General features: G+C 44.0%; 2 protein-coding genes across 2 annotated transcripts in view; one reads left to right on the top strand and one right to left on the bottom strand.

The window, feature by feature from the left end:
- The window catches only part of LOC117136420 (irregular chiasm C-roughest protein), a 117,212-nt gene that overhangs the window by 76,859 nt on the left and 15,959 nt on the right, over positions 1 to 24,394 (bottom strand). Inside the window, exon 2 of the mRNA XM_033297331.1 lies at positions 9,612 to 9,782. Within this exon, the coding sequence (XP_033153222.1) occupies positions 9,612 to 9,669 (58 nt within the window). The 5' untranslated portion in view covers positions 9,670 to 9,782. The remainder of the gene's footprint in view (positions 1 to 9,611; positions 9,783 to 24,394) is intronic.
- Positions 583 to 2,637, top strand: LOC117136422 (axoneme-associated protein mst101(2)). The gene has a single exon (XM_033297333.1). The coding sequence runs from the start codon at positions 663 to 665 to the stop codon at positions 2,427 to 2,429; it is 1,767 nt and encodes a 588-aa protein (XP_033153224.1). The 5' UTR covers positions 583 to 662; the 3' UTR covers positions 2,430 to 2,637.

The following is a 24,394-nucleotide window of genomic DNA, read 5'->3' as shown; positions in this document are numbered from 1 at the left end:
AAGTGTGCTTTAACTTTCTGCCACACGCACTCACACACACACACACACCCGCACACTCACGCGCACATACGGCGGCATTACGAACTTGCACCGCAATTACGAGTGCCACCCACTCAGCCCACTTCAGGACCAACCCACCCAGCGAGTTCATTGCGTATTTAAATTCCTTTATGTTGTCATTAATTTCTGCAACTTGTTCGGCAGTGTCGCTGTTAATTTTTAAACGAAAGCTCTGCCCGAGCAGTCTGCCATGTGTTTGACACGTTTACATTTTAATTGCGCACATGTGCACGGTGGGAAATGCGCATTTCATTGTTGATGTGAGCGCGCCAAATGTGAAATGGGTCTGCGGAGTGTAAAACTTTAATTGCTTTATTATGTCGGCCAGCAGGCAGGTGGGAAACATCCTCGGAGTATCACAGAATCGCTCAGCCCACATTCGCGAGGAATTGGGCCAAGGCACTTGAATCGCCCAAGGGCTACAACACCCCGATATAAAGATGGTGCAGGGTACTATTAGAAGTACCGAAGAAATCTCTTTTTAAATTGACTCAAGTAGTCTCAGGCTAATATGTAAACTATTGCACTTTTCAATTTTAGCCTTACTAAGCCTTACTGTTCAAAATTGGATGTTATAAGTTTCCGCAATTCCGTTTTAAGTCATGGTGTTTATGGGACGTCATCTCTCACGATCTCTCGCGTATCATCTAAAGCAGCCCATTTGGAACCGGTTGTTCCTTAAGTCCCACACTAATTTGCAACATGTATCCGTTTACTTGGGACAACCAAGGTTCCTTAGCCACAAATCCGACGCATATGATGGTTTAAGCTCGAATCGATTGAAAACTAATAGCATGATCAATCAAGCAATTGATCAATCACAACCGCAAAAATTCTACTACCACCACAGGATATACAGAGCATCCCAACTGAAGGACCGTGCTTTTAGAAGAAACTTCGATCAAATATGCCTGAACCAACAACGTTCGTTTTGCAAAGAGGCCGATAAAGATAGTTGCTATTGCAAAAAGCTAGAGGAAGAAAACTGCGCACTGCAGCCCTTACCGAAACCGAAACCCAAAAAGAAATGCTCACGGATATCCAGAAAGCGAAAGCATTTACTCGAGCAAAAGAAGAAAGCGGCGAAATCTGAAGTCCCTCCAGAATCGAAAAATGAACCAAATCTAGACGAAGCCGTCGACGAACTGAAGTTCAGTTGCATGCTAGCCTCCGAGAAGAAAGACTGCGAGCGCAAGCAGTACAAGGCCCTCTGCGAAGAATTGAGAAAGTCAAAGCCGAAGGGTGATCCCAAGGCCGTAGATTCTCTTGTAAAGTGCATGCTTTCTGGCATACAGAAGGCGTGTGTTGTTCATGCCGAGAAGATGGTCTACCAGAAGAAGTTCGCTGAACAAATTGCGATTGAGGAGGCTATAAGAAAGGAAAGAGAAAAGAAAGAGGGAAAGCCTCTAGACTGCACTAAGCCGACTGAGGATGACGAAACTGGCGCAAAGAACAAAGCTGAGAAGAAAAAGGCGAAGGAGAAAGCTGAGATAAAACGATTGCTCAAGGAAATAAAGAGCAAGTGTAAGAAGCAGCGTGAAGAAGCTGAGCGCAAGAAGAAAGAGGAGGCGGAGCTCAACAAAAAATGTAAAGAAGCAGCTGCTAAAAAGAAATGTGAGGAATTGGAGGCTAAAAAGAAATGTGAAGAAGCGGCTGCTAAAAAGAAATGCGAAGAGGCAGCGGCCAAGAAGAAATGTGAAGAAGCAGCAGCTAAGAAGAAATGCGAAGCGGCAGCGGCCAAGAAGAAATGTGAAGAAGCAGCAGCCAAGAAGAAATGCGAAGAGGCAGCGGCCAAAAAGAAATGCGAAGAGGCAGCAGCCAAAAAGAAATGTGAGAAACCAGCACCAAAAAATAAATGCAAAGAATCAGCGGCAAAAAACAAATGTAAAGAAGCAGCAGCTAAAAAGAATTGCGCGGAAGCCGAAGCGAAAAAGAAATGTGAAGAGGCAGCGGCGCAAAAGAAATGCGAAGAAGCAGAGGCCAAAAAGAAATGCGAAGAAGCAGCAGCAAAAAAGAAATGTGAGGAAGGTGCTGCTAAAAAGAAATGCGAAGAAAAAGCGGCAGTAAAAAAATGCATAGAATCAGACCGTAAGAAAAACGGTGCCAACGATGCAGCTATGAAAAAGTGCGAGGAAGACAAAAAGAAGAAATCTCAAGAGGCCGAGAAGAAGAAGAAAAGCGAAGAAGCCGCGCTTCAAAAGAAATGCGCCGTGGCCAAGAAGAACAAGGCACGTGAAGCCGAGAAAAAGAAAAAGACAGCAGAATCCGAACGGAAGAAAGACTGCGATCTAGCCGAATTCAAAAGAAGATGCAATGAGCTGAAGAAAAAGATTGCAGAGGCAAATTGCGAAGAAAAGAAAGGCAAGTAATGGGCCATTCACAAAAAAAAGAAAAGCTTAACGGAGGCGTGGGAGATGAAGACCCAACCTATTCTACTTTTGAGCTGTAATAAAGTTTAATATTAAAATTAAGTAATGATCTATCGGTTCCTAATAAATTTGGATTTGTATCTTGATTTAAGTCGAAATTTAAGATGTAATACGTATCTTTGCATTGGCAGAATAAAGTTACTTTCAACACTAAAGCATTAAAGCTATTTAAGACTGGCTTTATCATCGGCCGGCTAAACCACCATTGTTCGGTCGAGGAAATGCCAACAGACCCGCTAAGTACAGGCTTGCTGAAGGACAATGATGATGAAGAGTGGGCCGGGGAGGCCGACAAACAATTGTGCCCGCTTGTCTTGTTTATTGTCATCCATCATGCCAAGGCCCCTGGTGGTCGTGGAGATCGTCTTCAAGCCCCGATTTGCGGCTACCATCCGGCGGAGGTGGAACGTGGGCAAACGGGAGCCTAACGAGTGGAGTTTACTCATTCAGTCGAGTCTTCTCCAACCAGGCTCGGCCTCATTTAGCCGTTTTGCTGCGCATTTGCCATTGTCAACGATTCAGCCACCCGTTTGCGTTGCTCTTGTAACATTTCCACAAGGCTCTTTTTTCCGACGCTGCCGTAGTTGTTTCTGTAGCCGTAGCTGTTGCTGTTGCTGCTGATTGTTGCACAAGGATTTGTCAAGGATAAAACACTCGAGGGCAGCCAGTCGACATTGTCGTAGTTGTCGTCACCGACGCTGCTTCATCATGGTTACGATTATGATTATGTAGCGACAGTTTTTGTGTCCTGGCCCGGCTGAAAGGCATTCGGTCGTTGCGGAGGTCCTTTCACACGTGTTTCCCTGTGCAATGGTTATCGATTTTCCGCATGGGAATGCAATGCATCCGAATGCGATGCTAAGTGCAGTCCGTGCGGCCTTGGATTTTCCCAGGAAATTGCACTGAGAATTTAAGTAGGGATAAGGCGTAAGTAGACTCCAAGTTTCTTTTGTGCCGGCAGCAAAACACATTTATCCAATTTGAAATAGGGAAAAGCGGACTCTAAGAATATGGTTTTCTACGAATAGGGTCTCAACAGCTTTTCCTCCAATAAAATGTAGGGTTTTTCCTGTATTTGGTTTCAGTGCAGTTATGCAATGCAGTTTCGCTTTATCTGCGATTGGCGACCTTGGAGCTAATATGCACCACATTTAAGTTGATCCATATGCTTTGAGCTGGCCTGGTGTGCTGCACTCTTTCCGTGCCCCCAATTTGGCGATTTGCGACAACCCAAATTCGTTTGCCAAACACATTTCATCCACCGAAATGCCAAATGCAAAGCAGGCAACCAGAAAGGCTGCGGTTGCCAAATTATATGCAACTGCGGTGACGTGGGCGTGGCATGCGGTTAGTTAAACAAAAGTGCGGTACCATGAAAACTGGGTCAAAATCCTGGGGGAGAAACTGTCACAACGCCAGACGCATTAAAGCTACTAAATTACCTCGCTGCAAGAAACCATGCTACCCCCCTCCCCCTCCCCCGCCAAAAAAAAACCAACAGCCAAAGTTCAACAACAGTGCTACAACATGGGACATACGACAACATTGTCTCAAAAACACTCGACAAAGTTTCGGTTTCACTTTGGTTGTTGTTGCCACCGATTTTTGCCGTTTTCGTTGCCGTCAACTTCCGGCGGACCAACCTGTTCCGCTTGATTGTTCTCGTTGCTCTCGAGCTCCGGCTACGGCTCCGGTTCCCTCGTCATGAAAGGTTAATGACGGCTCCTGTCAGCGCCGAAGGTCACATCTAACGCTTGCCGCCCACCGCCACCCACGGGGAGGTGGTCCTTGCGGGTCAAGCGTGCAGCAGGTAAAAGTTTCGTTTCCCAGGACAAAAACTCGACGGAAGGGCGACGGTCAATGGGGGGGGATGGGGTAGAAAACCAGGAGCTGTGCTAAATACCAGGACTGCTGAGCGGGAACTCCGGGGGGTAGCAGAGCGTAAAAGTTAAATGAAACGAAACACGTTAATGGCCTCCGCGCGGAGTGGGTGGAGAGCGGTGGTGTGGGGTGGATGATGCGCCATCCTGAAAGGTGAGAGGCTGTCCTGTTAAAGCCATGCCCGTGGAAAGTGAAATCGCCGGCTTGCCAAGTTGGCAGTGCTGGCCAAGAGCCGTGTAATAAAATGATATCGTTGGCTTAGTTAAGTAGCAATAAGCTGGAAAAGGTAGCCCGAAATTCGTTGGGCGCCACCTCTCAATCACGGCATTTCAGGTTGATATTAAGTTATTTAGGCTATTTAGACGCCGAGTGAAGACCTCTTCGGGCTTCTCGACTGGGTCATTAAAGCCAAATTACAGTATATTAGGTTACCGTTTTGTGCCGGGGTGGAAATTCGACAGCCTTTTGCCTTCACCAGGCCCTCGCTATTCACAGGAATTCCACTACAACTAATAGTGCTGCTAATTAACATCCTTGAAGTTGTGGACCTTGGAAAATAGCCAGCTTAAAGCCATTCGATTTCCCTCGTTGCAGCAAAACTGGCGCCCAATTGTTAAAGCACACAAAGAAAACAGTGTCAAGGGGATCGAGGGGATGGAGGAGCCAAGACCAGCCAAAAAAAAAAAAGGAAAAAAAGTACAAAGAATTATGTATCACTTCGTTACGACTTACTTCCACTTAATTTATTTTCACTTGCTTTTAGCAGCAAAGGGCGAGCAAAAGAAAAGCCGGGCGGATGGGACGGCAACTTTGTCTGAGCCTCGGAAAACGAAAGAAGTCGAAAAGCAGAGGGAATTGTACAGTATACAGTTGGTCAATAAAGTCTGCACACATCCAGGGCTTAAAAGTGTTGATATATATTTCATTTAATGAGATACTGCGGTAAGATATGTCCACTGAAAGACGTACAATACAATGATTCTGCAGAGTGGAGTGTTAATTGGTTTTAGTCTTTGTTAACAGAATGCCGAATCCATTGAATTTATTTAAAGTTCAAGGAAAGTAAAGATCTCATTTTTGCATAGCCTTTTGAAATCTGCGATATGTAAGTGAACTTTAAGTTGCATTGTTGCAAACAAATGTTGAGTGCGTTGGCAGACTTCGCTTGCAACTCACCTTGAATGGTACTCAAACTTTGTATTCCCACTGTCCGATTTTGGCCAAAAGAAGAAGACCAGGCCCACAGGCGTTGGCCAACAACTTGCAACAACTTCGGACGGGCTTCCCGTCTGTCTGCGAAAAGCATTTGACTTTGCATTTGTCTGCGACTGCAGGTTGCAACGCTTTCGGCCTTCACACCTTTTGTTGTCCAAATGCTACGGCTGCTCCCACTCCCCATTTCCCATTTCCCATTTGCCCTCGACCATTTTCACTGGCGGGCTTTGGGTTTCGGAAAACGCCTTTCGAGTGCCCGGCGCATTAATTCTCAGGTGTGCAATTTAGTGTGCGGCCAATTTTGGTCGGTCGGTCGGTTGGTCTGGACAGGAAGAGGAAGCCCAGGAGCGTCTGTTACGTGTTGACCACACGCTGGTGTTTTTTTTTTTTCAGGGGGGGTTGCTTGCCCCAGCGGGGTGAGAGAGCGTGAGCTTGAAATGTTAGGAAATTTTAAACGGAAGTTCGCGTTTTCTGCCCTTTTCGGCTCTTATTGTTAGCTGTGTTTCCGCTTTTCTGGTATTTTTGGCCTCACATTCTGCGATCCGTGCCCATTTCCGGCTAAAACAACATGGCTTAAAGAGCTACATGCCACACTTCTCACTCACGTCTTTAACAAAAACTTTGGACGCGAACTTTGCGCGAAACTTTTCAATGGACTACATTTGCTATGCCATGTTAAACAGCAAAAAAATGACAGCGTAGAAGGTTAAGACGAGAACTATGGCCAGCAAAATGGCGCCGGCTATAATTTTGAGAGCACGACAAAAGCGGTGGAAAAAAGAGAAAAAAATAAATGTATATAAGGAGCGGACAACTTGAAAAACTTTTAATAATTGCATTTTGCGCAAGCAGCAGCATCGACTTCAACTGGCTCACATAATAAACTCGCTCAACCACCACCCACCGCAAGGCCATCCAAGGCGCCCACTGCTGCAGTTTGTGCATCGACACCCAAGCAACAAGACAATCAGCTAAGAGATACTCACGAGCCGGGGGAGAACAGGCGATGACTGGGCCACAAAAATAACCGAAAAGTAATTCCCCACAAAAGTAAACTTGAGCGTACAAAAGTCGAGTTTTAAAATAAACTTGCAGCCAGCTCTATTTTTCTTTCTATCCATCGGATCGCCAGGGGATCCGAGGATGGGGCATCTCTGGAGTTGGTTAGCGAATAGACAAAAGTCGGTGGTGGCGGAGGGGCGCCACTTGGGGCACAAAAGGCGCATTTTCCATGAAAGAAAAGTGGCTAACTAAGTCGCCGACTTGGCAGCCGCCCCTTCACCGCCACCCATCGACATCATCAGTGGTGCAGTTTCGAGAGCCTCAAGAGCGGCTCCTCCATCGATTTTTGTGGGCCAGAAAATATGGCTTTCAGTCGCTGCTCTGGAAAAGTCGGACGCTCCAGGAATTAAAGCAGCTTCGCAAAAACAATGGCAGCTGTCTTAGAGGATAAGATGTGAGTAAGTTAGGGCTAACTCATGGTCAAAATTGTGGTGAAAAGGAAAAAATTGAATATTTTAATCATTTTTAAAGATATATTTGTTTTTTTAGTTAAAATCTTGTAGCTATAATTCCAGTTCCGAATGGGCTGTATTTTATATGGGATGTTAATCTCTTGAATAACGTTTTTTAGTGGCTTACATTTAATGATGGCATCAAGTTTGAAGAGATTTTAGCAGCATCAAGGATAGTATTCATTTAGGAGCCAGTTGAGCACAGTCTGTGCCAAGCCAGCAGATTTAATATTATAATAAAAAGTACGATAAAACAGCGTGGTACAGGACTAATAACCTACAAGTGCCCATGAAACGGGTCAATAATCCACGGAATGTGGCAGATCATCATCTGATTTCATCAACGCGCACACCCCCGTAATAATATGAGACCCACTTTATTAAATATGAAATATGCTCCATCGCCGCTGTCGCCTCGTATTCGCCATGGCCAAAAGGAGTCGAGGGTCCTTTTAGCATGGCCAGCACGTAGCAAACGCAGTACGCTCAAATACATGAGATAAAATGCCGGACATTAAGTCCCTGGGGAGGGACGATCAAAGCATTTTGCCATCCAAGGTAAAATGCCACAAGCGAAGGCCGCTGTATATAGAGTATAGTTTAACGAACATCTTGCTAAATTTCATGCTCAACTTGCGTGTGTCAAAAATGCGAAATTGAAATGCTTTAAAATTTAACATCTCACCACGGCTCACATCCGACCAAGGGGTAAGATGCAGCTGCCAGGATGCGGCAAGGACTCCGCACCGCACCGCAGCGCTCCGTTCCGATCCGATCCGTGTTGGTGGGCAAACATTTTTATGCAAAAATATTTTGCATGTCACTCCCATCTGCCGGTTTGTTGTTGTAGCCCAGGGTCTGTGTATTTGCCACAGACTTTTGCATGCATAACAAGTCAGCGAAGCGGACGAACGGACGAACGGACGGACAAGCAAACAGAGCAAAAAATGGCCAAAAGGATGCGATGGGGGGAAATCCAGGAAAACTCGTGGTAGCAAAAGCCACGCACACAACCAGACGAGAAGGAAAAGGCAGCGCCGGCAGCAGGAAGCGCATACAAAACTTTAGCGGCAACCGGTCGCATTTCGTAATCTTTGCAAATAAACGCGTGAAATTCCAAGGCGCACCACAGTGGGGCATGCAGTGGGTTGGGCGCTTTTTTGGGTGGTTCGCTGTGGGGTGGTGCTGCCACAGTCGCCAGTTGGCCGACATGTGCGCGCCATTTTTGGCATACAGCTCACACGCGAAATTGCGCATGCAGATTAAAATTCTTGAACGCGCATTTCCGTTTCCGTTCCGTTCGCTGTGTGAGTGTGTGTGTGTGTGCGTGCGCGAACTGTCGGGTAAAATGCCGGGCATTTTCTTCGCTTTTGCAGCGAGGGAGTACTTGAATTTCCACTTCAGCTTTCGGTTTTTGCCCTCTGTTTGCAGTGCTGATTGCAACCTTGAAGTGACCCCGTGCTGAATGAAGTTGTGAGCGGTTGGGAATACCCAATAAAATTTGTATCGAATGCGACAGCTTGTTGGGGATTTGTTGGGGATTTCCTCTCGTTTTGATTAGAGTCCTAAACGTCGCATGCCGAAACCAAATGCTGATTACATGGCAAAACATTTGTTCAAGTGAACCAATACATTTTTGATTTAACTAGATTTAACTGCTGGAATCCAATGCATGATTACCATTTCAATCCCTACACTTTAGTAACTGGTTTTTTATTTAAAAGACAAAACTAGACAAGTTAAGAAAGGTAATTACTATTTTACCATTACCAATTGGCCAAATATATGCTTATAAGCGAATAGATGCGACAAAATATGTGACTTCAGCATTGAAACAAAATACAGTTTAGCGAAAAAATGGGAAGCGACCCTCTGAAAATAAATCAGAGTCGCATATTACTCATACGCCGCGTGTCCCTAATAGACATTGACAATGGCATATTACTCATTGCATTAGAGAGGTGGGGGGCATGATTTTCGCTTATTTACGAACCATTGTCATTGATATGCAGGACCTGTTTTCTGTCCAGTTTTTGGACCTGTATGATGCCAGAAAAAACAAAAAAAAAACTGGAAAACGCCGAGGGTCAGCTTTCTTCGGCTTCGTTCCTCCATTTTGGCCCCCCAAAACGCACATCAAATAAAAGAAATGGCTTTGTTTGCTGCATGTGGCATAGAATATCAAGCTGATAAGGGGTATGGGGTGCGGATCCCAAGGATGGGCACGAGGATTTGGTGGAGCTGGTGTGCTGGCGCATAAATAATGTGACCTGCCTGACTGCGATTATCTGTGAACTATTTTTCACACGTTGCCGGCATACAAAGTGGTCCATTCTCTGTTTCCTCGGCAATATATGAGCTCCTTGGCCTGCTGAGGCCACTTGGCCCATTCATTTCCACATCCTGCTCAGACATCCACACACACACACACACATGCTCACTCGCAGGGGCATAAAAAGCATATGTGTAAGGGGGGATTTTGGCATAGTTTTTTCGGTTGTTGGCTACTTACATTGTACTGAAATAATGAACAATAATATCCAGAGGCGTCGATCGAATGTCGGTCTCATGACTTCATCACTTATCCAGGGATTCGTTGGTATGGATTTTCCTGTTTGACGTTTATTCCGTCCGAAACCGCTCAGCTTTTGGGTTGGCACATGTGTACTATTTGTAGAGGAATCTGCAAAACGGAGATTTAATTAGAATGGAGAGCAGCAAAAATGTTTTTAAGCCAATTAAACAGTGGAGCGTAGTAAGAAAGGTGAAAACGAAAAATCTAACAACTGTTTGCACATGAAATTAATTAATTTTCCACAAAAACTTTGTTGCATAACGTTAGGCGGATTAACTGGATGGAGGAGAACGCTGCCGTATAGAGACATCAGGCGGCAACATTTTCGACAGCATTTTGTCTGCAGTGTTTGGAGTGCAGGGCAAACAAAGAGAGACGACAACGACAAGTGGGTGGAGGGGGATGGTGGGTTCGGGAATGAACGTACCACTCGGACTCCACAAAGCGTGCACATACTTTCAACCAGCACTGTGACTATGGATGCCCGGGTTTTGGGTAGCGACACAAGGCAAACAAAATTAGCAGCAAAGCTGACGGAGCTGTTAACGAATTGACGTTGCCAGGACTCCCAGGACTCGCAGGATTCGCAGGACTCGCCCCTCCACTCATAACCAACGAATGACGCAGGACGACGCTCCTCGATTATGCATATGTGAAATCTGGCAAAGGACTGGAGACGTAGAACGTCTGAGCTGAGCCCAATCAAAAGTCGGTTACAAAGTTGTCCAACAAGGGCTTACCAATTTGGAGTTGTTACATCTCGGCTTTTGCTATTTGCCGGACACAAAGGATTCGATTTACATCAAAAGCAATTTCGAGCACAGAATGCATGCATGTACATGCGAGGTGCACTGGGTGTAGACCACTCTATGCAGTGTAGTGTAAAGTAATGCAACTTCGAATATAAGCATGTGCGGCAGCAAACAATGGGTGCAACAACTATGCGGCCACTATGGCACAACAATGACAGCATTGGGCAAACATATCACGCGATCAATTTGTCAAACAAGCTGCAGCAGCAACATCAACTGCTACAATAGATAGATGCAGCAACAGCAGTTGACCCCTGACCCATGACCCCTGGGCAACATAAATGGAGCAACCGCTGCCATGGGGAAAACACTGGCAAGCAAGTGGTGCGGATAAGGGGGACTCCCCCGCCATTGTGGCCCACAAAATTGACAGCAACAGCAGCGACATTTGACGCACATCATCAATATGTGACTCTGCAAATGGCCGGCGCCCCCATTGCCCCTCGAATTTCTGCTATCCTGGTATTCTGGTATCCCGATACCCCATGACATGTCGCACAGCTGTCATTATGCCGGGCCAACAACGAAATCCAGTGACAAACTATTACATGACGATTGTATGTTAACAGAAGCTCGAAGTGTGGCCAAAAAGACGGCTGGTAGCCAAGTTATCGGACAAACAGCAGATGCATCGAAGGTCCCTCGACTTTTCTTTGCCGCATAAATCAAGCATATGGTGGGGAAAACCCATTAAAGGCAGGTGCTGTCGAGCGGGCGCAGCCAGTAGTTCTCCATTTTCCGCACATTTTCCAAGCGTAATACTTAAATGCCGGTGCGCTCTCTTATTTATGGTCAAAATGTGAAGTGCCCCTTGGTTTATGGGCTTTAAAGTGGTCCAGCATAAGGCGGGGAAAACGAAAGTGTATGCACAAAATCAAGAAATATATATTTCTTAAAACCCTTAAACACCGCATTAAAATGTGGCTACTTAAAGGTACTTTACATGGGATTTCAAGACATTGATAATATATTCAGAGATGCTTACCAACTTGCTACATTTTAAATAAAAGCTCCGACTATCGGATACCCATTACTCAGGTAAATAACAAGAATATGGACTGCTTAGCGATTGATTATAAAACCCCTGAATATTTCCACCTCTCTCGCACTTCATAATGCTGTTTATGGGGTATCTGTTAGTCGACTAATACATTTTCAAGCTTAATTCCTCAACTTTTCTTTAAGGACCAGACCAGCACGCAATGTCAATCCATTGACTGGCTTTCAGCTCACTGAACAAATCAATAATCGTGCGAACCGAAAGCACTGCTAAACAGTTGAATAATTAGAAAATGCCAATTATAAGTGTTATTTTGAGAGCTGAGCAAACCAATTAAAATAAAAGCAAATCCGAAAGAGGAGTGGCTACAACAACTGACATTTTAATCGCCGCAATTTTAAAGCTATCATCAGAAAGCTGATGATGATGCCAGCGATACATAAACAATAAAAGCCAATGGTATGTAAATTTTACCAATTTACCGCAACAATGCAAACGATCCCGGAAAATTGTTAGACGGTCAGAAGAGGTCGACGAGGGCTGGGAAATTCGGATGAAATCATTTCGTCGAGCTTTGTAAAACTGCAAATGTGTTACAGACGAACATTTCTGGTTAACCGCAAAACATCAGGCAATAGAGGCGAGTGCCAAACGAATCCAGAGTTGGGTAAACGCAAATTAAATTTACAAAACCGAACTGGAAACTCGACCGACCATCAATTGGCAAGTTCATTTGCAGCTTGAATTTTTATTTCATTTCGCAGCTCGCCGCCTTGAAAAATCATTTTCATTGACAAGTTTCGCCCAATAATTGACGGGTGAAAAACAATAAAACAGTGTGGCACACTCCCATTTCCGTTGCCATTTTCATTGCCATCTCCATTTCCATCCATCTGCGGTCGCTTTATTGATGGCAAATGAATTGCCAGTGGGAAGAGCTGAAAATAAATAAGGATTAACAGAGCGGCGGGAGAATAGTCTTAATTTTTCATTCCGCCATGGCTAAATTAATATGCGTAATTAAATTTTTCGGCCGTTGTATTTGCTTTTAATTTCGAAACTTTTAATTGCATTTGCGCTGGGCAAACATCAACCGAATCTAATGCATTCCATTATTACGGATTATTCCGATTTATGGTGATTTCCATTTCCACGCCTCGCATCAAACCAAAAAAATAAAAAAGAAGGAAAACACCTTTAAATTGCCAGTTAAAGTTTTGCTGATTTCCCACCTGAGCAGCATCGACACCTGGATCCCTTTCACTCGGCCAGCTGACACTTGTAGGTGGCCCTAATCAAAGGCTACACTAAGCTGCTGCTGCTCGGGATGATGGCAGGACGAGGGAGTGCTGTGCCAGGATCCTGGGACCCGGACAAATGCAAAGTTAAACAACTTCGACACTGTTGCCGCATAGTTCATTGTTTGGGCGGAAAATGGGTTTGGGGCTGGTTGGGTGGGGGAGTTTAGCTACCCTCATCCTCCGTTTCACTATCACAATTTCCACATCGACGCGCTGCGCTTTCCCTTCTCTCGAGCCACTTGAACAAATTTTTCTTTGTCTTTTGCATGCCCTCCTCCCCACATTTTCCCCATTTTCCGCATTTTCCACCCAGGCCAGCGACAACATGACTTATGTGGCTTGGAGCGAAACAAATGTGGAAAGCACAAAAGTCAACATATTGAATAATGATTGGTAGGCGAAAAACGAGCCCCCCGTTTTTCGCCAGGGGAAAGAAAGTTAGAAATGGCTTTCCACATGTTTCCCTTTTGTCCTTTGCATGTGTGTTTTTTTTTTGTTTTGTTTCATAATCATAGGCGATAAATTCTTGGAGCAAAAAATTAATGATGCGAATTTCTTTGTTGCTGCTGTTTGGGCTTTTATAGGCTTCCTGGATTTTAATCGAATTTTTGAACTTTTCGCATGTGCAATCGATAAGCAAGTCTTAGCATTTGATTGATAACGCTGAGCGGCTTACTGGCTTCTAATGTTTAAAATCGAATGTGTAATTAATGGGATTAGGGCGTAGAACTTTAGCAAAGAACGCAGGACCAGCTTTAATTCCATCGACGAATGACCCAGAACAAAGACGGCTGAATGCCAGGTCAAATCGACAGACAGACAGACAGGCCAAGTCAAGACAATGGCCAGCTGGCAACTGGCAACTGGCAGGTTGCCATGTGGGTTACCTGGAAACTGGACTGTGTCTCGGAGAATGCCATTCGATTACGGCGGAGTGGATTGGAGTGGAGTGCCAGAGAAGCCCCATTCATCCGATGCCATATGGAGGGGAAGGCCATTCCGCAGACGGAAGCCAGAGAAGAGTCAAAAAACCATCAGGCGGGTAAATTGATGTCAACAACTAGTTGCAGACAAGTTTTCCCCGGCAGTAAAATACAAATACAAAAAAATGGCAAAAAAAAACCAAAGAAAATGAAAGAATTATTTAGAATGAAGTCCATTTTGAATTCTTCTTAAGGTATCTGCTATGAATTCTTAACAAAGAGTTAAAGACAAATAGTGAAACCTATGATAATGATTTTCAGCATATAAACTTATATTAAATTATCAAATTTACAGCTTAGTTAACAAGCTCAAAGTTGCAACTGAACACCATAATTTGTAGGTTTTTACCTGTTCAAACTATCAATTTATTTCTCTTGAAGTGCTCCAAAGTACATAATGCAACAAATTGCTGCCTCGTAAACGCTCAATAGGTAATTGAGCCGTAAAAAAACGACACTTAAATTTTCAATAAATTGTAACACGAATATCTTGCTTCATATTTATGCATTCAATCATATCAACTTCGCTTAACGACTCAACTTCAATGTGGGCCAACTTTTTATGGGCGGGGGCGCAAGGCTGAATAAACTCGAAGGGCTCGATCGGAAATCAAATTAAAATTTCATGCTTTAACATTGTGTTCCAATTACTGTCGCAAACAATTTATACGCATCTCGTGGAGCGGGAAGACCTGCCAGTGCCCAGCATCCCGATCCCAGGCCAAGAGCCATTTTTCAACCCAAAACTTTGCCCATCGCCGGGAGAATGCTATATGGTATATTGGTATATGTGGATGCTGTGCGGAGTGCGGAGTTTGGGAAATGGAAAATGGGAAATGGGCGGCTGGCAACCCAATTCGGGCTGCCAATGCCAAACGGGTCGTTGTTATGTCATGAAAAATGCATTTTTCAGTACACAATAATAATATATGTAACACAATAAATTGCGAAACGCAAAAAACGAGCTGAATGAGCGGGGAAAGGGGGGTGGTGGTGGTGAAGGGGCTACGGTGACTGGGAGAAAATGTTATAAAATTGTTATCGAGCGCATAATAGCAAATGTTGCAAAATAACTTTTGACAAAGTGCACTCAATATCACACAAGAGGCAGCTGAAGGACCTCCAATAAGAGGGTGAGAGTGTGTGTGTGTGTGTGTGTCAGTGACTGACACAATGAAAAATCACAGAATGCAAAGGCTGCGAAACTGCAGGAAAAAGTTTGTATTAGACGAGAAATAAAAGCAATGGCCACTGGGAACATGGCAACATAAATTGACACAATTCGATGAAAAGCCAAGGAGATCATTGGATTCGCTTGGCTTAAAAGTGGCAACACAGCAACGCAGCTGGAAAAAAAAGTGCTGGAAAAGCTTAAATGAAACTTGCACATCGCCAACATTTTCTCGTCATCGCCTTTTTCACAGTTTTCCTGCCGCCGCCTGTCAAGTCGTGGGCATGTAAACCAAATTACGGCAACACATGTGCCGCAAAATATGCAACAATTTGGGGCGGCCAGGAAAAGCGGGGGAAAACTGCGAGGAAACAAAAAGGAAAATCCCAGGCGAACATTTTTTCGCCGGCGTTGTGTGGGCGCAAAAAACGACGTGGCACAAAAAATTGCAGTGCATAACTTTAGGCATTTTCCTGCAACTTTAAGGGCGGCGGGGGCGTGGCACGTCTGTTGCATGCCTCTTTGCGCCCCGCAACAATGGCCTGCGTATGTGGCGCCTGAAGTTATGCCCCTCGATGATGGTGACGATGTTTGGCAGGATGGGGGTATGGGTCAGAGTTGGCCCGTTTGCGCGCCAGAATGCAACTATTAGTTTCGCATAGCTGGGCAGCGGCGACAAATTCCCAGCTAGTCACTAGGCCATTGTGTTGACAAGGCCGAAAATCGGGTCAGTAGTAAATCAACAAAACAACTCGGCCCTCGGCGAACAATGGCAATCATTGTTCTGCGGCTGGTGAAAAATGCATGGTGCATAGTTTTAGTTGCAGAATCGCAACCCGTTGATTGCCGGCCATCGAAAATGTGCATGCGAACAAACGCGGAAATTTCGCATTTATTTGCTGGCTGGCTCGTGGTGAAAAGCAGTGGAAAGTTGTGGAAAACCAAATGTAATGAATCGATGAGCGCCGAAGCCAATTGTCGAAAATAAACGAAAAGCAATATGAATTCATATCCGGCGTGCATGGCGAGTTTTTGCAACAATTGCCATTTAAATTATGCAATAACTGTTGCTATCAAACTTTCAAGTCACTTAATAGGATTAGCTTTTGATGGCCGACCGAAGAAATGTCATTAGGTTATTCCATTGCAAATTGGGTCAGAGCAAACAGAGCAATCAATAAGTATAACACTCGACTTTCAGATATCCTTTACTAGTTACCTTCAAGCCAAACTACTTTTAATTATTAGTTGAGCAATTTATTTGCAACTTTGTTGCATGCTCTTAATTCCACATAACTATTTTATAGTAGGTTAAATACCTCTCGCCTTTCCACTCGATTCCGCAATTTGTGTCTTTTTCCGCGATATAAAAGCATTTTTGAGGCACTTTTTTGTGGCACCCAGCGCATCTGACGTTAATGGGTTAACTTAAGTGCTGGCTTAAAGCCCACATGCCAACATCAGCTATCAGCGCTTCCGTGCACACTTGAATTCACACACAAGAAGGGGGGCTATGATTGGGCGCGGGGTCGAAGGTTCGTGGGGTCGAAGGGTCGGCTAGTGAGAGGGGAACGCAGACGGAGACAGGCCGGAAAAGCTCTCGGCGGGAAAGTCCCGACTGGCGATTAATCAATAACCACTCAGCGGCTGAGTCCAACCGATTTAATGGACGCGGAATGATGAAGCCGCCCGCTGTCTGCATTTTGCTGGAAGTGAGTGGAGTGGATGCGAATCCGAATCCGAATGTGTGTGGGTGCATTAAATTCGCCGTAGGGCGCTCCTAGGCGCTGGCCGCGATGTCAGGCGGAATGCAATGAAAACGAGGCCAAATGCAGGCTACGGAATTTGGCCCCTTTCGGCGTGCAACAAGAATTTCTCATTTGGGCTTCGATTATGGGTGGTCGCGCCACGAGAAATTGAGATGGAGCGACTGGGCCATTTTTGGGCATTAGGCGTTGCGCATTTTTTTGGCAGAGTGTGCCATTCCAGGTCACTGAACTCTGCAAACGCATTCAGATTGGGAAGAGCTTCGTGCTCCGTTTTCAAATTTCTCATAGACAAATCATTTTAAATTTTAAAGTAGCCAGTTTTATACATACACCAATAAGATTCAAGCAGAAATGTAATAAATTCAAATTTGTTACTTCATTTTTTGCATGCAGAATAAACCGGTGGCATTCCATGATTAAAGTGTGATTTTTATCAGTCAAACGCTTAGAGGCAACAGGCCAAAGCAAACAGACCGTCAGATAGACACGATTGTCGTCATAAATTTCGGTGGAACACGACCAAGTTGGAGCCCAGCACGCAAGCACACACACACACACCGATGCTGCTGACCCGCCTGGAAGTAGGTAACACAAACACCGGCTCACCTACACACACACACGTACAGGTCACACACACACACAGGCGCAGAGCGGAAGCCACATGAAACATGACCCTCTATACGAGCGGCAAAGTTTGCGTGCCAAACAAAACACATGGCCAAAAAGGTGAGACGGAGACACGGCAAAGATGAAAGCCAAAAAGTCACCAGCAAAATAAGTATGGTGATGGGTGCAAGCGAGAGGGCAAGCGGGGAGGGAAAGAGAAAGGGCGAGGGACAGGAACACTTGCTTGCATGGCGACATCGAAGCGACAAACATTTAAAAAAGCATTTCATTCGCATATCTACGCCATACCGGAAATTCTATATCAACGCAAATTGCTTATGGCCAAAGGAGATAGAATTCAGCAGGTGAAAAAATATGCTAAGAATTTGAGAGAAAAAAAAGCAACAAGCTGCGCGCAAAGAAAACGAATCTAAAAACAGACTATGTAAATTCAAAATAAATTGTTATACCAGGTGTTACGAAAGTGAATTCTACAAATTTGTTACTCAAGTAAGTAACTACATATAGTAGAACGTGTATTTTAAGCACAGGAAAACATGCCTCACCTTACTTGTCCTCTGTCCAAAGAGCGGATTGTTGCGTCATTTATTTGGATAAGTAATATGAGACACCTTTCACTTGAAAGCTTAAGTTCCCGGGAAACCCAGGTCTGAGTTTCAGTGGGCAAGCTTTTTAATAAACTTAAGTGGATCAGGTCGCAAAAAAGGCGATGGAAACACGAGCGAAGCTCAAAAGAGGACAACAGAGACAAATTTTGTATTTATCCTTTTCTTTTTTTTTTTTTTGGAGCGCTTGTGTGGCGTGCCAAATGGAAATATAGCCAGCGAGCCATGTGAATTTATTTTGTGGGTATTTGTTTTCGTGGCCATGTCGAAGCGTTTAACCCGCCATCGAGGTTAATTAAAAGCAAAGCGCGCCCAAAACTATGCCACGAATTATGCACTCCACACTCGCACACCCACACACTTACACCCCCACATACGTATACCAACACACTCACACACACACACACTCCCAGCGGAGGTCAGCGCGCAGAAAATTATAAATATAAGCTCATTAAAGGCTTAGTCGCTGTAGGAGGTCGCCCCGCTACGGCCGTGTCCATTTTAATTAGATAAAATTGCATTTTGCATAATTTTAAATGCCCGCACACATCAATAAATCGAGCTCTCGCCCGCGCAGCATGCAACTAATTTATGCCTTTGCTAATTAAACGACCCACAAAAACGATGCCACCAAAATGAGGCATTCATTTTAATTGCTTGGCAATACGAGAAAAATGCAAAATTCGATTTTCGACAGCGTCCAAATCAATTAGATGGACACACAATTTTGTGCGGGCATAATTGGTCAACGCTGTTATACAAACTGATGTCCTTCGGATTCAATAGCTACTGAAATTCACTAGAACTTCAAACTCATATCTTTACTTAATAAATTCGAAGAACTCTCTAAACTTTAGCTTGGCATATTGACATATCCCACTTTGCAGCTTTTCAGCCCATCAGCTATTTATTCTTTACAAAGAGTTCCTGCCTTGTTGGTCTTAAATCTCCGCAAAAACGTCTGCATAAGTTATGCAACTTGTTAGCATCCCGTAAAGAAATTCGCTGCCTACTTAGCGGCATGGCAATTACCGCTCGCCGCAACCAAGACAAACTACTCGCTGAAGGGAAAACCGGAAACACGAGGCCATCGTGATGGATGGGCGGAAGTGGGGTCGGCGGTTGCGACGTCGTCGGTGGTTGGAGCTGTCAATTATAGCAGTTTGCTGAAAGTTGCCGAGCAAAATGCTGCCTGCACCGAGCTGAACTACACAAACACCCACCATGTGCGGCCGTAATTAAACAATTAGCGAGGTGAGTGCCACTTAATTAAATAATTTGCAGCCATGCGGTTGTAAGGCAGTGAAAAAAACAACGAGTCGAGTCTGCGATGCCCTGACACCCTAATTTACAAAATAATTCGAAAGCTGGGCCCAAAAGCCCATCGCCCTGCTAATATTGTTCGCCACAGTTGGGGGCCTTTGAAATATGACGTCTCATCAGCCGAAAGAAAGTTGGCTAGCATGCGGCAAATGGCGACAGGTGTTTCAACAACATTTCGTGCATGCCATAAAAATAACCCAAAACACACACACACACACCAAGTATGTGTACATGACATGTCTGACTTTTGCGTGAGTGTGAGAGCACATAAATGAAATTATGACATATTTAAATGGCATACAACAGGCAACAGGCTGGCTGGCTGGCTAGATGGGTGGGGAACCCTCTCCACCCACTTCTGCACCGTTCTCTTTCTCCGCCGCCATGACAGGCGACTTCCGTTTCCGGTTCTGTTAGCCAAGTTCCCCAGCAGTTAACCTGAGCGCATGTTCATTTCTAGTTGCCGCTGCCTGTACAATTTACAATTTGGCACCATAAATGCTGTGTCGTTTTGCTTTTCTGGGAGGGCCCACGGGGCGTATGCGTAACATTGCGTGCCTGGGTCGGGTCAAGTGCGTGTGCCATGTTAATTAGGTGACAATGTTATCAAGGTGGCGCCGGCAATCGCTGACACGGCGGCTAGATTGGTTAGCTGATTGGCTAATTAAGATAAGGGAATTTACAGCACGACGAAAATCAGTAGCAACTGAACACATAATGCTAATGAGATTGCAAAGGAAGTGTGCATTTGCAAAATCACTTATGAGCTGTCTATAAATGACACAGTTATTCCTAATGCCAATTAATTATTTATCATATTAATAGATTAAATTCAAAAAATAGAAGCCATGCATATTTTAAACAAATACCAAGTCAATAAAGCTTCTAATTCCAATCAGCTGGTAGCAATCTCATTTGGATCTATCCTTTGGCAGTCCGCATCCAACTGTCATCACGATAATCACTCACCTGAAACGATAAAATGATAATATGTCATTAGTAGCAGGCTTTGTATAATTTAAAATTTATTTTTGCATCTACTTAAACAACAAACACGTTCAACGACAGCACTTTCGGCGCTTTGCCACCATCGTTAGTGTTTTTCCGGTTGTGCCGGGTCCACAGCAAAAGGCTTAAATGATTAATTAAGCGCGTCAATACATGGGAAAACAGTCGACAGTGTTGTGAATGTGTGTGTGCATGGATTTGTTTTTGCCGCTGATGCGGTGTGAAAATCACGTGTTGAAAATGGCGTGAATTCGTCGACTGAATAGCGACGTACCAACTCGCAGTGCCAACACATGGACATGGCCCAAAACACAGGTAGCATCCAGGATGTACACGTTCCTATGGACACACGTGCGTTTGCATTTATTTTGATGTCATAGTTTTCGTTGGCGACGCTCTGATTTTAATATTTAAATAAATGCCGTCGTTGATTGCGCATACGACACGTTGTTTGCCATTTGCCCACCACTGCCGCTGTTTTTGTTGCTGTTGATTGCAGCGCGCTTGCTTGTTGTTTGCATAAGACAAATTGTATTTGTTTTCGACTTTACCAAAATCCCAATTAAATGCCATGGCAGAGCTCCATTTCGCATTTGCCAGCAATCCGGATTGCAGCCGAAAACATTAAAAATTATACAAATATTGTTGTCGCAGTGCGAGTGCAATAATGTTGCTGCATAAAGCCATTTGATGGTCTGCAGCTGGCAATGAGTGGCTTAATTGAAATACATTAGCAGAGCTTTACGGCGCATCTGGCGAGTGAGTCAGTCATAGGTGGGAATGAATGATCCAGATAAAAATCACACAATAAGGGAAAATCCTTTAAACAATAAACACTATCCCGTTGCGAAACAACAACATGAAACTCTAAGATCAACAAGATTTATCCCATTTAAGCAGCTGCCAATTTCAATTTGGAACACGATTATACTTAAAATCTTGAATCGGTTGTGAAATATTCAAACTATATAAATCAGTAGGCCAGGCTATCAACCTCCAATTCGTTTGGTCTAATTTCTGTTGTATTTACCACATTATCGCTGACCTATTTAAATGCAAAGGGTTACGGGGAAAAGTGAACCCATCTGTCACCAGCCAGCACTTTTCCATGACTGTGTAAGTGACACAGCGGCTCTAATTCATTATTTTCTGGGCGGATGCCAGACACAGGCATACGTGTTTGAACATATTATTTATGGCAAACAATTTTTGGCGAAAAACTCTTCAAACCAACCGCAAACAAAAAAAAAAAAGAAAGGAAGAGGGGAATGCGTATGCAAATGGAATATCAATTTATTATTATTGCATACTTTTGTGAGCGGTCGGTCGCACTCGAAAATTAAAATACGACCGTCCAGACTGGAAACACTTTTTAATTTATTAAAAATTCTATTGTCAGTGACTAGGATAACAATAACCACAGGACATGCGTACTTTTTCACACTTTTGCCCGGTCCGTGGGAATTCCTGGTTGTCACACAATTTTTATGTCGCTGAACTCGCTCGACAGCGGCTACTTTGGATCCGTATCCGGGAAACAGGGGATCCGGGGATTCCATATACGTATACGTTATATGGGGATCCCACAATACGCTCTGCTCTGCTGCTGATGCCTTTTCACATGGTTTTGAATGAATGACACATAAAGTTCTTTTTATTTCAGCTCCGTTTTGTTTTTGCGACATTTTTATGAATGCCTCGAAATGCTCTCCCTCATTCTTTCTACATTTTTACCACCCCAACCCTTTTTTTTGTTTTTTCTTCTGTATTTTGTGTGGCTCAGCTTTGGGTTTATTCATGCGGAATGCGACGCATAGTTTTTTGCCAGTCCAACCGCCCCTCTTTTTGTTTGTTATTGTTTTGCCAACAGTTCAGGCCAAAACGCACACACACGCACACATGGAGACATGGCTGGAAAACCCTTTTCAACGCAAATATGTTCCATTAGCAATGGCTCGACAACGATTTCAGTGTTTTTTCGCCTCGGTTCTCTGTTGCTTTTTTCCTAACTGCTGGCTGGTAGCTGTTAGCTGTGTTAGCTTTCCTTTTGCATTTTTGGCCTGGCATGTGTTTGGCTTTCTGTTTTGGTTTGTTGGCATACTTTTGCCAAATGGAAATTATAGTCTAGTGCGCCAGCCTTTTTAGCCATTAATTTATGGTGGCAGCGGATGGAGGTCACCCTGTCCCATCCCAAAAAAAAGGAGTCTGCGAACTTTAGACCCACTAGTCGGCGGTGCGGAAAGCCAAACCAAACCAAACCAAATCACATCAACTGAATCTGAATGTGAATGTGAATCTGAATCGACTGTGTATAATCAAGCCGGCGCTGAAATCCGTGAAATGCAAACCAGTCGATGGCTCAAAGTGCCTACCAATGGCCCAAACCACACTGTTTTGGCCACCAAGGCAAACAATCAAACAAAGGCCCTCGCCGGACAAATAGAAAAATACAAACAAAATGACACGCAAATGCAATTGAATGCACTGCTATGGCTGCTCCTCGCAAAAGTTCTGGTCAGTGCGCTATTGTTTACCTTCTTTTTTTTTTTGTGTTTAAATTTAATTGGTTTCCTATTTAAATTGCTTTGGGAGTGGCGAGCGCAGGGCCCGCAATTTTCCCTCGGCGATTGTTTGGCTTTGGGCCACCACCCTCACTTGGATTCGTATAATTTGCCTTTGATTGCCGTCTATAAAATTGGAAAATGCGAATGAAACTCACATAAATTGGCCATCATTGTCCTTTGTTGTTAAGGCATATACAATATCGTGGTGTGGCATACTTTATGGCAACGGCACTGTGGCACATTTATTTAGATAACCAATTGTAGTTTTTCCAATTAAAATATTTCGTATTTCGCATTTCGTTGCGTACTTGGCGTACAAAATTGTGAAATTGAATTGTTGCCCCGGGAAAATGGCATCTGTGCCAGAGATTTTCCTTTGGCAGCAAATGAAATATATATATTTTTTTTACAACTGCGTTTTATGACACGCCCGGGGGCGTACGCAGACTTATGCAGCTCAGTGTTTGCCACTCCCTTACGCACTGTAAATTTACTTAAGCCCGGCAAACATTAAAATGCCTCTTAAATGTAAAGTAAATAGCCAAACGGCATTAATTTGGAGTTCGTTAGTCCCATCGAAACACACAGTTGGCGGAATAAAATTGTTTCGGCAAATGAGCTTGTGTTGTTTGTTCGACGAAAATAAATATTTATATGGAAATAGTTTTAGGTCCAGACACTTGTGCTGTCCCCTCTGAAATCGATACATTTTTAAAGCCAATAGGGCAAGTGAAATTGCGAACTTTTTATTTGCAACTGTATTTAAAGAAAATAAATAAAATAAATTGGAAGCAAGTGGATATAGAGTCATATTTATTACAGCAACGATATTAAAAAATATTGCTATTCTTTTGAAAAAACCACCAGTAGTAGTAGTTTGATTTGGCAACTTTATTATGATATGTAGCGATTACATTTATTTTGCACTGTTTCAAGTGCTGGCAAGTGAAATGCGTAAATCCTGTATCCAAATAATAAACCAATTTTCGCACATTGTTTTCGCAGCCGAGTTTCGACTAAATATCTAAGCCAGAACAAAACAAAAGGGGGGAATATAAAAATATATATTTATAACTCGTTAGCCCCTAAGGCCAACGGACTAGTCGGTTTGGAAATTGAGTGTGTGTCTAACTGGATAATGGAGTCGAGAGCAATTGAAGCGCATGCACTGATTCCATAAGCGTTTTCCCATGAGTTTGTTAGTCTCAGTCTGAGTGCGAGTGTGAGTGTGAGTGTGAGCCCCTAAGCCCGACCGAAACCCTTTTTATCGGCTGGCATAGCCACAACACACTACACACAACACACTACCGACCATAAGCCCAACTAAGCGGACGGCGTTTGAAGGGATTGCGAACGGCAATAGAAAGAAACGCATAAAATATTAATAACTGGATTTGCCCACTGCTGGCCAAACAAAGCCCAAATAGAAAATACCAAACACACACATACAACATGGAAGCGTAGGAACAGTTGGCTAAAACTGCTTGGGCCATAATCCCATTAATGCGGGGTCAATGCGCCCACGGTGGTCCAGCCGAGGGTTAAGTTGAGTTGAGC

Source organism: Drosophila mauritiana, chromosome 2R, assembly GCF_004382145.1.
Source record: "Drosophila mauritiana strain mau12 chromosome 2R, ASM438214v1, whole genome shotgun sequence".
NCBI classification, from domain to species: domain Eukaryota; kingdom Metazoa; phylum Arthropoda; class Insecta; order Diptera; family Drosophilidae; genus Drosophila; species Drosophila mauritiana.
This window is presented reverse-complemented; position numbering and strand designations above follow the sequence as displayed.

What these genes read in the sequence shown, in the direction of transcription:
- LOC117136422 (XM_033297333.1), top strand. Translation starts at nt 663, where the DNA reads ATGGTGTTTATGGGACGTCATCTCTCACGATCTCTCGCGTATCATCTA.